At 43.9% G+C, this 17231-nt stretch overlaps 1 protein-coding gene across 1 annotated transcript in view; it reads left to right on the forward strand.

The window, feature by feature from the left end:
• LOC117153611 (discoidin domain-containing receptor 2) overlaps positions 1–17231 on the forward strand; it is a 159019-nt gene that overhangs the window by 104529 nt on the left and 37259 nt on the right. The window contains exons 5-7 of the mRNA XM_033327805.2: positions 2728–2875; positions 3645–3952; positions 14872–15079. Of these exons, the coding sequence (XP_033183696.1) occupies positions 2728–2875; positions 3645–3952; positions 14872–15079 (664 nt within the window). The remainder of the gene's footprint in view (positions 1–2727; positions 2876–3644; positions 3953–14871; positions 15080–17231) is intronic.

A 17231-nucleotide genomic window follows, 5' to 3' on the forward strand; every position in this document is an offset into this window, starting at 1 on the left:
TGTATTCGATTTGCGAGTTTATTTAATCGACCGTAAATAAAGATTTCGTTCCAACGAATACAGTTCCACTGCGTGTATATGACTATGATTACCAATTTCAATGTGACGTCAAGAAGAAAGAAAGCAAAGGTCGAGAATATTCTAAGAACGAATGTTCGCATAGGCGATAGTTTTAGCGGATCCATTTCGAGAAATTAAATTCTGCTCGCACGTGGCTATCTCATTAAATTCCAAGGGAACAAACTTACGCTTCTACGCCAGTGGAAAGCGTGGCAGAGGTGATGGTGTAACATGCTACTGGTACGGGTCCCTGGGTGCCCGAAATGAGAAAGAATCGACCCCAGACAGAAGGGTGGGTTGCTACTCTGCGTTCTGTAAGGTATATGCCGACCAAGAAGTAAGGGTTCACCTCGGGGAGCGCTTTCCATGTGGCAGTTTCTCGAAGGAAGCGATGACCTGCAAGCCGGCTAGGACCAGCTTCGGGGTGGAAAAAGCCTAAAACTTGCTCTCCAGCGCTGAAAAACCTTAATTATATATTTATAAAGAAAAGTCGATATGTATGGCGGGCACGTTCCGTATTCGACGACCCGTATCCGTGTCGTACTCGTAGAAAACATTTTTGGTACGGTTAGGTTAAGAGAATATTTCTTAAAGTTACGTCATATTTATCGAATGCGGTACATTGTAATTTATTTACGTAATCCTGAACTTATATTACATATAAATGACCGGATTTCCAACGAGGTATTGTTTCGGTCTTTTTTGAAATTATAAAACTTGCAACAAACGTATTATTTTTTCCCGAAGAATTCAATCCGTTAACCGCTGTACCGATTTGATGATATTTTTAGAGCAAATCTACTTCTCTCAAAATACAATGAACGTTAATTCGGAAAGCCCAAACAAACAAATTACAATGCGAAGGGAGAAAAGAAAAATGACACTTGGAAAACATATCGTAGAGAAATTCTATCGGTTAACAACTGCCTTTATCCCGCTAAAATGCTGGTATCTCCCCTAACAAAAAATAAAAGTATCAACAGCAACATTCGAAACACGCTAGAAACAGTGGACCAAGTAATCCAATATCAGGAAGAGCAAACAGTCGACCAAAAACAAGGTGGAAAAGGTATTTCAATAACCGCGCAAACAAATCGAAAGAAACGGCCTCTCGGTTATACATGGAGTGACGCCGGTGGTACAAAGGAATGGAAGAGCGCGGTGGGAATAGAGGCGGTAATAGTAGTCGAAGTCGATGCTTAGTCGTACCAAAAAGAGACAGAGGCTGGCCGATGGTACGGAACGTGTATATGTTAAAGGGTGGGAGGGATAGGAAACGTGCACAGAATGTGTCGTGCCAGCCGCAAAATGCTCCGTCACGCAACTGTGTTGCACGCTGGGCCGCAACACACAAGAAACTGCCGGTTTGTCCACACATCCACGTAGATTTATCCGCTCGCCCCTTGTGTACCTACACGTGTATCCGTGTGTCGAGGTGTGTACAACGTATACCGTATACACAAGAGTATCTCCGTGGCGGTAGCTATCTACTCGCCATGGGCAACGCCACTTCGCGTGATCCCCGGAGACCTTGCACCCCTTTTCCACCTTAGAGTTTCTGCACGCCGTCCACACCAGCCTTTCCCAACGTCAGATAAACCGCTTATTTTATTCATAAATCCACAACGTGAAATCAATATTGCATCACTATGTGCACGTTCCAAGACGTAGACGTGGAAACGTATACAAGGATATAGAGGGAAGAGAGAGAGAGAGAGAGAGAGAGGAGTATCTGCAATATGTTCGTCTCCCTGACGAAGATCAGAGAATGCGGGCGATGGACGTTTAACTCAAACCCTCGGACTATATCTCTCTTGCTATATACGTCTATCGCTCTTCCTCGACCTGTCTGTGCCTCTGTGATCCAACCCACGTCGATTCCCGGCTCGCTTCCCACTCTCTCCCTCATCATACCTAACGTGGTGGAATGTGGGATGAAATTAGTCCTTAGCCCCCGTCTGATGCGATGGAACGCGGTGTCCGCCCTGTGACGGGATGTCCACGGTCAGACGATGGTATGCCAGTATGTGCCGAAGTGCAGAAACGCATCTTCCCGGTGATATAAATGTCATCACGAACGAGGGAGGTGCTTTGACAGAATACCGTGTGGACAGAAGAGGGGCCGAACTTGTCGCAGACACATTGACGCGCGCCGATTATAGCTTTTCCCATTGCCGTCGCGTCACATACGTACGTTGAAAGGTTCGCGCATGGGAAAGCGGAAGGATCCACGTCGAAAACGTTCCCCTCGTGAACCATTCGTTCGAAGCACGTCCCGTTGCGAAACATCGCACCGTGACGCGTGCTGCTGCTTTTTGGTTTGGGTTAAGTTCAAATGTCTTTGGCTTAGGTGCCGGAAAGACCTAAAGTCTGACCAAGCAAGAGTCAGAAATTGCTGTACGACCGACGAATCGTCCCGGCGATTCGTTGAAACTTTCCTCGATGCTGTTCGAGAGTTGAACAAAGTTAGAGTGTCCCCGAGTGACGTATATGTTCCTAATGATCTAAGTTGAAGGTATCTAGGACAGTGGGGTGAGAGGGAAAGGGGAAAGAAATAGAGAGAGAGGAAATGCCACGTTCTCTCGCGAGGCTGAAACGACAGAACTCAAAGGTTAGGCCGAAGTCCGGAATTGTCCTGGTCTTTAACCAAGGTTTCCACGGTTACAGGTAATACAGGGTAACACGAACACGTATTTGGAGTCCAAGCACGAGCTGGAGCCGCCTCTGTGGGCGAGCAAGATCCGTTTTCTGCCCTACAGCCATCACACGCGGACGGTTTGCATGCGGGTCGAGCTCTACGGATGTTACTGGAGCGGTAAGCTGTTTGCACTCTCCAATTTTCGTTGAACTTGCCGCCGCTTAGAATACTCACTGGACTGTCCATTAACCCTTATGCCATTGCCGTGTGCGCAAATTTGCTTTTCAGAATCTTGCTTGTACAATTATCCCTTTCTTCCTTTGATGAACCAACATCGAATTAAACGTTTAACCAAACGGAAAGGTACACACCAAGCAACATAGACCTACTATTGTGTCTTGCACGTTTGCAACGCGAGCGAGTCCAATTAATTGTGAATTCAAACGCCTTCGGGTATTTTGCCAGACTTGCATCGACTGCGCCCTCTCTCTCTCTCTCTCTCTCTCTCTCTTTCTTCCTTGCACGCACGCGGGCGTATGTCAATGATTGTCACAATAAAAAAAACTGCAAATTTCCACGTTTAAGCGAACTCTTAATCAACCAACGATGTTGCTTCGGATAAAATATCCTTTTAGTTTCAACGTTTAATTGAAAACGTCCATTATTCCTCGTATCATTTTCCATCGTACATATTCCGTTAATTACATTCACGCGGTATCAAAAAATTAATATCTACGGATTGTATATTCATTAAAATACACGTATTTGTGTATCATTAATCTTTGTTCCTTTCACTGCATTGTCGAAACTCCTAACGTATCCCGTATCGTGTTTCTATACGATCATAACGATGTCAGCCGACAGAGTCGAAGCTTTTACACGAGTCATTAAAAGGTGGAGGATGACCATTCAGCAGTGACTTTACACCTTGACCTCCTGATCGCAGATGGCGTGGTATCCTATTCGATGCCGCAAGGTGATAAAAGGGGTAATGGATGGGAATTCTTCGATGCCACCTACGATGGACACTGGGACGGGGAGCTACGACGTGGACTGGGCCAGCTGACAGACGGCAGGACGGGTCCTGATAACTTCAAACTGGGATACTACGATAACGATCGCACGCAGGGATGGGTTGGATGGAGAAACGACACACGTGGACAACCGGTCGAGATCAAGTTCGAATTCGACAAGGTTAGAGAGTTCTCGGCCATCCACATCTACTGCAACAATCAGTTCACCAAGGATGTTCAGGTGAGTGTTTTACTGATCGTTGAATTCTTCATTCGTTAATCGTCTCAGAGCGTAGTAGTAAAATTTGGGGCCAGTTTTATCGAAAACGAATATCTTTGTCGTTTAGTTAATTAACGATATTTATTAAAGTACAATATCGTGCACATGTAACATCGAGCGTGAGAGATTTGAGAAACAACATCGTGTTTCATTCGCAATCTTCTATCACTTAATTTTGCATTATTAAATCACCCAAAGTTTTGTGGTTATGACGGAGAATTTCAGAAGTTTGTATAATATTCTTTTTATAAGTTGCTCTCTTAGATTGTACAATCTTACGAACTTCTATAGAATTGCGATAATGCACTCTGTACGAACTGTACAAATTTTTTCTCATCGTCGACTGTACATAGCGAACCTCCGCAAGAATCTATTATTCTAACACATTTTCCATACCTCGCAGTACTTCTCTGCTCGCCTTAATTAGCTCTAAGTTATTTCAAGATGGCAATTTAACGCGATTACGAAGAGGTCGTTGCCTCTGACCCTCGGCGCGACGTGAATCTTTAACGAAATTCCACACGTAAAAGCGCTGGGAAACATCATTCGATGGTTGAAATAAAAGATCCGAAATAAAATTCCACCGTACCTTTATAAATCATGGATCTCGGTAAAATAAAGATAAAGTGGGAATTAAGAAGGAACAGGTTTTACGTCTAATTACGTATCCACGCCCTTGTCGCCAGCGTAAACACACAGAAAGCGAAATCGTTTACCCTCGCTTTGGCGACGTTATTCCTGTAACCCCCGTAAGGAATGCGCAAGCAGCGCACGATCAACAGGCTCACCATCCACAGTTGTTCGAGATCCTTTTACCGTTAGCTCGCTCTAGGTTGGTCGTTTCGGAGCGTCTCTTCCTTCTCCGTATCCCCCCACGGTTGATCGAATATTCCACTCGACGCTTTATCAGTCAGACGCCGGCTGAATATAAATACAATTTGAAACGGTAATTCCTGTAGTTGGGTATCTTCGGAGCGTGCCTTATTGGCTAGATCGCGCGATATTGCTTAAAAGCAGCAATAATCGGGACACGTGATCTCTGTTATTAAACAGCCCAGCGACTTACTTTCATCATCGGCGATCTAGCTTTCATTAGCATATGCTTTTAAGCCGAACGCATTAACGCTCGAATTCGCTCCCTTTTCGCTTTCAACGTTGGTATCGTGAATCTTTATGCTTCTCTGCCGGTCATTCGATTTAACGAAAATGATCCACTTGTATAAATAGGAATTATGTTAGGTTGTTACATGAAAATGCCAGATAAATTATCTGTATCTACTGCACAGAATCTGTGAGAAGACCAGTGTCGTTCGATACTTCTTTCGAGTTTTAACCTATTTCCTATGGTCTATATAATAAATAATTCTTAATGACAAAGTGGTATCACTATGATAGTATGATTCCGTTACGTGATTATACATTACGAATATTCCTTTTAACGAAAAATAAAGAACGTTTCCCCTTATTACATTTATATTCACTGCCGAGCATACGACTGAATCAGGATGAATCATACATGCTGCGAGACAGCCTGTATATAAAAATTCCACTACGTTACGTTTGCTAACAACGTTACGAACGATCGTCGTTGGGAAAGAGCAGAGTAACGATATGACTGTTACTAATTCATTCCCGCTTCAAAATGCCATGAATTCGAGACGAGCTCGAGTCAAGGAAAGTTTCGCTTTAATTCCCCCGTGCTTCGTTAATTACAAAAATACGCGAGGTATTACACGCATGCCGGACGGTATTAAAGTGTGTTCACGCGAGCCTCGATTCTGACGCTTCCTCCTGTCCCTTCTTTTTTTTTTTTTTTTTCTTTTTCGGTCCCGTAAAATTAATGTAAATTCGCAAATCTAATACCAACGCGCGCGTGCGCGAACAGAAAAACGCTATCGCAGGTCGTTTGAAAACGCGGAAGAAACGTTGCCGCGTGTCGTTCGTTACGATTATAATCCAATGCGTGACGACGAACCGGAAATGAGTTGGCGAACTCGTGTTATTCGTGACATTCTTCGTCGCTTGGCCAATAATTCGATCCCTTGTACAATTTCCGTTTCGCTGCGATTTCGCGACCCTTCCGCGTCGTCCGCGTTAAGTTCGATAATATAATGCAAATACATCCGCCACTCGATCTGCTCGCCTCTCTCTTTCAACCCCCACGGCTCCACGCCACCCTCTGCATTGATACGGACACGATAGCGGCGGACGCATGCGACTCGAATGCGAAATCGGCCCGACAATGGAATTATTTCCGCCCGCGGAATAAAATTCACGATTACCATGCACAAAGAGATCAAAACTGCAGATTTATCCGATTCGACGAATCGTTGCTGACCCAGCGATTTGTCACTGGTATATCGATAACCAGAAGGATAATGTAACTCTTAAAGACAATGGTCGTAAAAGCTTTAATGTTTATTGATAACGAAGAGAATAATCGGAGGATTTGGAGCAGACAGCTGTATTTAACCCTGCTATGTTCCATTTGTATTTCAATCTCGTTCTGATTTTAGCAAACAGAAAGAATTCGTAACGTTTAAAACCGTGTTTGACATAAAATTGAGACGAGAAATCGTGCGCGCTAATGAAAATTCTTCCTTCGTATTCTGCCCAAATCGAATGTATCTTTTAACGTTAGAAAGATATAATCGGGTGGTAAATAACCGATAAAACGTGACAGGATTAAATCGTAACTGTTGAAATATTCAAACGTGTAAAAGCTTATTAGTAACGCGTATTAGGTGACTATCAATTTGTGGCACGTTCCGCAAAATGATTTGATTTCGATCGATGTCGAGTTGGTTTTTGTTGGTTTCCTCAAATTACTGGAAAATGGATCTGTTTTCAATTTTGATTTTCATGTGCCTGTATATTACGTATGCCCGAGTTTCAAATATTTGAAAGTTGAGAAACTGACGATGAATATCTAGGATTAACTCCGCGCAGATCATGGATAATCTGACTGATATAAGCGAAGTCTTTTGAGAGAAGATAGAATAGGAACGGAGAAGGGGGAAAAGCAAGAAAAAATGGAGGAGAGAAATAGTATAATAGGGAAGATAATAGGGACGAGAAAGTAGGGAATAAGAGGAGAAAAAGAACAGAAACCTAAGAATCGAAGAGAGAGAGAAGGAAAGAAAAAGGAAGGAAAGAAAGTAAACCCCCGGTACCTATCTTTGCTAGCACCTCGCTAACCGATTCTAAATCTCTTTTGCCAAAAGTCAATCAAGACTCTTTTGCCCGTAAACCGTCTATATCTCGTCGGAGCTTTTTACCACTTCCTAACCGAGTAAAAAAGTCAAAGAAGCGTCGCTTATACAATCTTCGAGTTTCTACGGCAAGGCATTTTCGCGCGGCAGTAACGAAATCACGTTCCATGGAACGCGTACAACATTCTTATATAGAATTAATTATTTTCGCGTAATTAAATTTCTCCTCTATATACAACTTATAAACGAACTTCCCGTCAGAGACAATCGATAATATGCCAAACGATAAATAATCAAAAATGTTTCATTTATCTCGTTTCGCCACTTTCTGAAATAACATAGCGGCTTTGATATGAAAATTATTTATCGTACGCAAAAGCAACGCGCAAGCAAACGCATCGCAATTAATATCGTAATCTTTTTCTTCGGAACGATAAACGCGAACACACTTTCGCTCCCGTTAACATTGCCGTGCTACGATAACGCAAATACTTGAAACGGCAATAACACACCGGTAGAGCGCGTTTGCCAGGCCACGCAATCCACAGGGTGCTCGTCGCAAATCCGCTTTAACTCGCGCGGCTGTTTTGCTCGTCGGCGTAGCGCATTTAAAGATTTGGTAGCGCGTGCGATGAAATATGCATGGACGATTATTGAACAGTATGTACTATAAATGGGGAGTGGCCGAATTTTGATTCGGATAAAAGCGTTCCGGGTATTTCGTGTATTTCGTAAGCGACAGGGTGCGTGGGTGGCCGAGGGTGCCCCTGGCATGTTCGGCTTTCAATCAATAAGGCTAAATCATACAATGTTAATCGAACATCGGTCGTATTCTCGCTCATCAAAAAATCATTTTCAATAATTGTTACCGTGATTATCTGACAACGGTCGTTCGTGTTCGCAACAGCGTATCTCCGTGTGCAACGTTGATAACCAGCCTGATGAACTTTAAAAATTTCATACGACGTCACGCTCATGAATACATTGACGCGGAGCATTTTGTCCGAATAAATAACACCGTTTAATTGAAACGTTCGATCTCCGCAGCTCGGGGCCGCGCTGTTCGACAGGCGCGCACCACCGACCAACACAGGAAGAGACTATATTTTCGGTATCAGCGATTTCACGCGCGCGGCCACGGTAAAGCTGACGATATTTTATTCAGCCATGACCAGTGGGACAGGTGGGGATAGGGTTGGGTAGAGGAAAAATCATCGGGACATTTCGACGGGGCTTGGCTGGCGTGCACGGCCCACGTTTTTCAAGGCAATTAATGCCGAAGATCGACAAACTGAGCGAACCGGAGAACGAACAAAATAGAGAGAGAGAGAGAGAGAGAGGGGAAGGGTAGAAAAAAAAATTCCCGCCTGCAGGAAAAGCGCGTTCACCGCGGAACGCAAATACGCGCGGCGGCGAACACCGGCGGGCGAAAAACGCGTTTGCGTTCCGATTCGACGTGTTGCGATCGTGGGAGAGCGGTCTTCCTCTGAACGACCACGGTAAGCGCTTTTTCGCCGTTCGACCGCGGAACGCGTGCAATTGAAACGAACCTGGGGGCAGCGGTAGATACGTGACGTGTTCGCGAGACCGACAAAACGGATGGATAAAAATTACGCGTACGAAATTCTTCACTTATCCCGGTCGCTAGCGTACGCAAATATGCATGCTCACGGGCCATCACGAATATAGTAAAAGAATGAGAGAAAAGAGAAACAGAGAAGAAGGGAGAGACAGAAGGAGAGGGAAAGAGAGGGAGAGAATACGGTAACAAGCGCGTATAATAAACTATGAACGGGAGGACGCTCTTTGACGCGGCAGCCCTCTGATACCGCCATGTCGGTGCCCTCTTGGTGGTCGAGTCTGGAAACAGAAGCACCCGAACACCCGATCGTCCTCCAGATTCCCTTCCGCGTCGCCAGGTTTTATATACAGAGTGACCCCGTCTACCGGCGTAGTTTCGCAAGCTCATAAACCGGAACCCCTCGCACAATGGCTGTGTCGGGGCTTTGCCCGTGGCGCATCTTTGATATCCAAATAACATTTTCCCCTTCGACGGAACCAGCCAACGAAACACGCCGCCTACGGGCGATAATAGACTGCGATACGAAACGCTATTCTCCTCCCACGCGTTTAAAAAAGCCCTGACGAGCGACGTTTTGCCCGACGTTGCCAAAAGGGGCGGGCCTCTCCCGTTCGGGACAAAAAGGAGACGTCGCGTCGCCGTCGTCGTCTTTAAAGACGACAAGAAATTAGCTGCAAACGAACTGCGAAAGGAGCCGCTAACTTTCTAATTATTACGGGACTTTTTCGCTTGCAAACACGTAGTTTGTATATACCGGAGATGGAATTTTTCTTGTGAAACAATGTACTTGCCGAAGGATTCTAGATATGTACGCGTTGCAGTACGAGAGATCGTTCACGCGAACTTTTACTCGGCTCCCTCGAACTGCAACTTGATGCAATCGAGTCTCTTTGAAGCGCAAGGACAGTTTGAAAAAAGCAAGATAGGCGCGCAGACTTGTAGATGAAATACGTGTGCTCTCGATGAGTTTAGTCTTAAATGTTGCGGACTTGTGGAGGAAAAATGATTGTGAGTTGGACAAGTTGCTGGGGGTGGACAGTCGAATTTCCTGACTTGGTATTTTCTCGAGTGCATGTTTCGAGGAATTAGAAAATTCAATCTTTAGTTTATAATTAGTCACATCGAACTAACAGCTATGAAATAACAAAGCCCATTGGATTTAAGGAAAGAAAAAGGACTGCTAATTGCAAAAAAATTCCGCGTCATTGAGTTTTTTTCTTTCTTTACTTTGTTATGAACTTCCCTGTTCCTTAATCCTTCCATTGCATATCTGAGATTGCACTTTGCGTAGCGGCTCACAGGAATCGTAAAATTTTCTCGCACATTTGTATTATAAGCGAATCGAATCCAATGACCTCATAGTCGTGCTCTAGTTGGATCATGGGATCGTCTGGATATAAACCCGGAGCAATGGGATTTATTTGACATTACCGTGATAGTATCCCGGTTCCATGGCATACTATATCCACTATGGGACCTACCTGAGACCTTCCACGATATACGCACGGACTTACAGGATTCAACTAGAATTATCCCAAATCCGTGGACTCTGACAGTCTCTGTGGTCAAACACATCAAACTTACTAGCAACCATTTCAAAAACAAAATCACTTCAAATTCTCCTGATCCGACAAAAAACTTTTCAAACTCGTTAGATTTGACAAAATTATGGCGGAGTCAGTTCTACCAGTCCTGTGATATTTTCTAATTCGAGTGACCCAGAACTAGCAGGTAACAAATCTTAGGACTACGATAATTCCAGCTAAAACTCATGTATCCACGATTGTGCCCACCATAGCGTGTTAAATGTCATGAGTTCTAAAAAATACTCTTAGCTGTCTTCTGGTCAGTCCTAGATGATCTTACACGTTTCTTAAAACTCTCTGTTTGATCAGATATAGTAGTAGAAATTAGCTCACGTTTTCATTCTAAACGAAAACTTATAGACTTATCTAGCTTCTCTCTCGCTGAATGGTAATAAAATGCAGCCACGCGAATTTTCATTATCGAAACGACGAATCGAAATGAAGTGCTGAAGACAAAATCCTCTGATCGTACATGAACACAGGTTGTCCTAGACCGTAGACTATCGCGGTCTAGTTGCTCAAGTTGGAAGTAACGACACCGGGATATCGTTAAACGCGTGATACCTTGAGTCATAGAATTTCATTCGAAGTTCGAGCAGTAGATCATTTTAACGCGTTTGCTCCGATATTGGTTGATGCGCATAAACGAGATGGCGGCATCCGGTTTGATAGAAGTTGACGAAATCTCGAACATAAGTAACGAGATCACTTTGTAATTTTCTTGTATACGCGGAGAGATGTTTGGCGTAGCAATTTAATAAACGTAACGACCGAGACGTCTGCGAGTCGATTTACTTATTCCTTCTTCGTCGAAGAGAAGGAAACGAAAACGAGCAAACTCGACAAGCTGATAAGATCTTTCACTGCGTTTCTGACAGTGTGCAAATACTTTTCCTTGGTCGTGTAAGGACCGAAACCCGGTCTACTTTGCCGCCGGTTCACCGTTCCGGCTTGTCAAAGTGCATAAATTTCCGTGATTGCATCCTCTAGCGGGTCTCGATGCAACGGTTCTTCGCCCCCTTCAGGTCCCAGGCTGCTCTCGTGTCAATTTTGTTTACGAATGCTCTTTCCTACGGACTCCATTTCAATTTCACCGGTGGGTGCGTTCCCTTTGACGGTCACGAATGGAAGCGAGCGCCGTCTATTCCGCATAATACATAAGACTCGACGACCGGCTAATGGGCGAAATGAGCCGCGTTGCACTGACCAAGCCTGCCGACTATTTTCACGCGAACCGAATCGAATCCGGCTCTGCATGATTTTTTAAAAACGTCCGAGCTCTCGCTTTGCAGGATGTAATGAAACATCGAGTCGACTAATTAAAAGCACCATCCAGTTTCGTCAGTCAAATCATCTCGTTAAATTACACGTAGGCCACTGGATCTACGTACGTAGATGGAGAAAGCATGAAAGAACCGACGAATCGATACGATGACGAGATAGAAGGAAAAATCCGTGCATGAACGAAAGATTAGAACGTTTTAAAACGTTTATACACGCTGCTACGTTGTACTCGAATCGTCGATAGAATGAAATAATGTTGCTCTTTGAGCGTAAGGCTCTCTGTTTGCGCGAGAACTGCAGATACGTTTCAACGAAATCATTTTCCCGGTCCAGAGGAAAAAAGAGCCGCTCGCTGGGCCGGGCTTCTCCATTTTTCTTCGTTGAACCGTGCTGTAAAAAAGAGATTTACTTCCAGATCAGTTATTGCGCTTCATCCGGTATATTATATCGGATAATCCGTGCGCGGCTTCCGTCTCTCTGCATCTGACTCCTGGCGCGGTCGCGCGCGTTCTCTACCCGCACACATTCGCACAGCTTTTCCTCGCTTGTCTCTCGTCGAGCTTCGATTGAATACACGGCCGGTGTCGACGGACCTTCGCCACCGAAATCCACCCCGAAGAGACGACAAGGGTGAAGCAAACGAGTTTTATGACGATCCACCAGCAGGGAACCACCAGGCAAAGCGACGGATACAGGAACATCGATATCGATAGCGGCGGGATAAACGCCTCGTTCTCTTTCTCGTTTCTCTGTCTATCTCCGTCCGTCTCTACGCCGTCGTTGGGATATCGTTTCCGACTCCCATCGGGCCTGAAACGAATCTTTCGTAATTGGATTTACATGACGCGAATTACGATAACGAAATCTTCGGGAACCGATTCGACGACGAATCCGTTCCAGATGTTGCCCCGCGGTTGTGACAATCGCATTATCGACTTTCGGCTCGTACGCCACCGCAACGCCGCGCCGGCTGAAAGCAAGTTTTCCTTCCACGGATAATTCGATAGCCCGTAAAACAGCGAATAGTAGTTTTTCCATGGTCTTTCGTTCGAATTGAAATTTCAAGGATTTCCTTTTTTTTTTACAGAACTCGTTTCACCTTTTGAGGTCTACATACGTATGTTTATAGCTGTTGGTTCAAAGTACGGTTTTACCATTTATACCGATACAATGAGAAAGCACATTGTTAAGAACATTTCCTAGAAGCGATTCTCAACAGGTCTACGTCGGACACATGCGTCTGGATCGTCTTCAGTTGGTGACTAATATATGCAAATAAGCGTTAAACTGTCGCGGTAGAATCGACAAGTCGCAAAGCAACACGTTACCGTACACTCGTACGCTCATAACGTTGTAGTCGGTGAAAACGATGTAACGAGTAAATTAGAAAATTTCCTACGGTTTACGTAACAAACAGCGTCGATGGCATATATCGCGTGTAATATTGAAGACGAATGTAGCCGATGTAGCCTATCATCGAAAAATATGTATATCCCTTTCGTAATATCAATCCTCGTATCGTAGTAAGAAAATAGCAATGCTTACAAACTGACAATTCCAAATTCACATCGCGCGTGCTCCGTACAAAGTTCGAGCTCGTTATACACGAAATGTCTCAAATAACTCGTTTCAAACCTCGTAACATGTAAATTTCAGCTGCTGACCTATTTTAAAATCTCGTTTCACAAGTTGCGCCAAGTATACCCGTATTATCCAACAATATTTTTTTACCCGGAAATTAACAAAATTTCCAATTATCGTTCGTGTCTCTCGATCCGGAGCGATTCGCATTATTATCCACTTTGGATTTCACCGCTCGACAGGCTGCACCGTCGAAAATTCAATTTGTCCTCTTTCGCTCGTTATTTTGTTTTTCCTTTCTTCTTTTTCTCTATTTTTCTTTTTTACTTGACATTTTTGTCAACGTGAAATTCGATGGTGGCTGCAGTTTTTATTCCTTTCGATAGCTTCAATTTTCATCTTCCACGCGACGTTTTTTACGTGCGCTTTCATAGCAAAGCAAAAAAAAAAAAAGAAAGAAGAGCGAGATAGAAAAAATGTAGAGGGGGAAAGGAAAAAAGAGGGAAGAGAGGGAGAGACGGGGAACAAAAAACGGACGAGATGGATCGTAAAATACTCAAATCCCGTGACGACCGGCAAGATCATACGAACGTAGCGCCGATACAACGCTGGCTAAGTAAAGCCTTTTGCGACCTCGGATAATATCCCTGATTTATGATCAGATCATATACCCTATCGAACTTCAGGGACGTATTAAACTTTTATAACGTTCTCAAAAGTCATACGACTTTCGTTTTGCCTCTTCGTTCTATCTCTTCCTCTGTTTCTTCCGCGCCGGAGGATCGTATTTTACTTTGTTCCTAAATCTTCTTCGGCGAAGAGCGGGTTTTCACGTCGGCTCTATCCATCAACGTCTCACTTCGTCTACGTCTGTTTTATTTCGTCTATACGCCGGCTTATTTAGGTTTCCGATGTATTTTAAGGCCACCTCGATCAATCTCTCCCGGTTACCGCCACTTTGATAGAAATGGATCTTTGTTTCGCTCCGTTCTCTTCTAATATGCAGATACTTTGTTTCTGAACTTCGATCCAGAGGATAAAATAGACGAGCATTCTTCCTATCGAATGAAACTTGGATCGTCAGATCGTTGAAGTTTGGTCAATTCTTCTATAGAAGAATTTTTCAATCTCGTAAGATGTCCACGCATTCGAAATAAAAATCTAAAAAATATTTCAATATTCAAGTTACAGATCTGATCAACCGCCGTTTTAACTGCAATAGCCGATCCCACCATCTCCAATTTCTTCTCTTTTCAAATCTTTTGACCTTCCTCTGTCAGACTCGCGCTGTATTCATTCAGTTCTAACTTATTGTTAGATTTCTATGTTACTTTTTATTGGATCGTAAATCATAAATCGCAAATAGAAAAGATTCGACCAAGAACGCCTCAAAATTTCATATTATATCGCGCCCCAAACCTAAACCACCCGAGGTTGCGTGTCTCCAATATCTTCACGTGTCTGTTTACGTGTCTCAGAGCTGTTTCCTATTGGCACGAAGAGTTATATTCCACTTCTATTATCGTACAAAGTCCACGGATCTTCTCTCTCAGAAAATTTCTTCCTTTCTCTCTCTCTCTCTCTGTTATTCTTTCTCCTATCTGGACTGACAAAAAATTATACTTTATTTTTCAGATATTTTCCCAAGTCGACATACTGTTCAGCATCGGTGGCAAATATTATACGGGCGAGCCAATAACATATACCTACATGGAGGACAAGATCTTCGAATCATCTAGAAACATCACCATCAAGCTCCATCATCGAGTCGGCAAGTACGTGAAGTTGAGGCTTCACTTCTCCGACAGATGGATCATGATCAGCGAGGTGACCTTCGATTCCGGTAAGCGAGCAAAATTCCTCATGTTCGAACAATCGCGCGCCAGTCGACGTGAAAATATTGGGATTCGCGGCTCCCTCTCGAAAGAACAAGCACACGAAACACGCGATCCCCGCGGTATGATATATCGCACAATCTTCATCGAAACATTTCTCGTTCCCCGGTCTGAAGTGTCGAGCGATAAAACGTACAGTACCCGTAGTACGTTCACGCATGTACATATATATATATATGTATATACATATAGGTTTATATCAGCGTTCGTTCCCCGGGTCTGAGGATAAAAACGTATCGCAGGATAAAAACAATAGCTAAGGAAGAAAGTCCTGTCACGCGTCGTACTGCCGCCGCGGCGAAAACTTAAAACGAAAAATTTCTGCTTGTGACGCAAAATCGTTTTTGCGGCACCCAGACTTTTGGTCGTGAACGCCGTAGGGAGAAGGAACGCACAAACGGTATTTCTTTTTGTAATTCCAGTCGTTTCATTCGGATTTGACGTGACTCGTAGTCTGCCGGGGCTCGCAGGCTCCGCGATTCCGCGCTCAACCCTCTTTCCACTCCCACCGATTTTCCACCCCGTACACACCAATCTGACAGACCAGCCAGCGACTGTCAATCATCGAGGAATAAAACCAGGCCCGTGTGTATATAAATTGATACACGGTAATTGACAACGGCTTATTATATATCTGTCAGTCAAACGATTTCGATTAAGTCGTACACACGCTGTCTATAGACAGAAAGAAAGAAAAAAAGGAAAGATAACAGGTGGATAAGTTCTCATGCAGAAGGATGAATCGCAAATCGAACCTCGCTTCGCTACCGCTTCTGCTGCTCGTTGCTTGTTTTATTATCCTTTGCCCTGCTTTTTTTTCTTCCTTTCCTTCTCTCTTTCCCGCTAGCGCTCCATATTTTTCTTCCACGCGAATGAAAACCAGGTCTGCCTTCGGTATATACGGACAGGTCAGCGTAGCTGTTTCAATAGAAATCAAGTTGTCCGGACGAAGACAGCAGAAATAACGACACGAATGTTAGACAGGTTAAAGCGTTTTATCAACGAGACGATATAAAATCGCGAACGTACGAATAACGGAGTGTCCTCGATCCTCTCGACCGAATACAGCTTCCGTACGATTTAACGCGGCATTCGATGGAAATCGTCTCGTTGCGTCGAGTTTAGCCGCGTTTACAGAATATTCTGTCTTCCGTATTGTACAAAGAGGATTTATAATAGAAACACGAGGTTATTCAGGATCGTGAAATGCGAAGCAGATCTTTCATTTTAAAACACGATATAAGAGCTAAGATTTTAATAAATATCCACAAAAATTTTGTGCGAATCGAGAATTGCGAATCGCGATATTCGACGAACAAGTTCACCCGAGTTTTAGGCGTTGAAATACTAAGCGTACGGTTTGATAAATCTTCTGAAAATGTTTGTTAAATTTAATAATTGGGAATCGAGAATTGTAGTCTCTAGTCGATCGAAACAAATTCTTTAGATTTCATGCGTATTCGAGATACTCGTACATAATAATATTTGAAAAAGATTCTGGAAAATGTTTGTCGGATTCAAAGATCTCGAATCGACGTCCCTGTGGATAAGGTTCTCCGTCGAGTTAGCGGTAAAAATTGACGGTAGCCTCGAATGCGAGTCCTTGTCCCGTTTCGTTCGCGTCTTTCGAATTAGTTCATTTTTCCGTGCGATTAAATCGACGAACGGTCCGGTTCGGCGCAGTCACGGGAAAAGAAATCCAATTAATTCGAAGATGATGTACAAACCGGCGGATAGAAGGAGGAAGAAAAACGAGAAGCAACCGAGGGCAGAGAAAAATCTAACGGGAGAAGAAAGAAGGGATTAAACAAGCTTTGGCGTTCGTTGAAAAAGGTACCGGAACAACAAGAATGAAACGCGCTAAAACTCTCCTCGTTTCCAGCGAGCGGCCATGGTTCTGTGAAGAAAAATTCTTTGTTATCCGTAGCGGAGGGATTAAACGCAACGGTGCTCGAGTCACCGAACAATTGAACAGAAGAGTCTGCCCTCCTCGTATAAACCGTGTCACGAAACTCGACTTCCGAGCTTTATCATTTAACCCAAGAGCATTTCTAAATAGACCTCAAAGACGCTCTTCGAGCGGAAGAATCGATGAATGAA

The sequence above is a fragment of the Bombus vancouverensis genome, chromosome 1 (genome assembly GCF_051014615.1).
Source record: "Bombus vancouverensis nearcticus chromosome 1, iyBomVanc1_principal, whole genome shotgun sequence".
In the NCBI taxonomy this organism is placed as follows: Eukaryota; Metazoa; Arthropoda; class Insecta; order Hymenoptera; family Apidae; genus Bombus; species Bombus vancouverensis.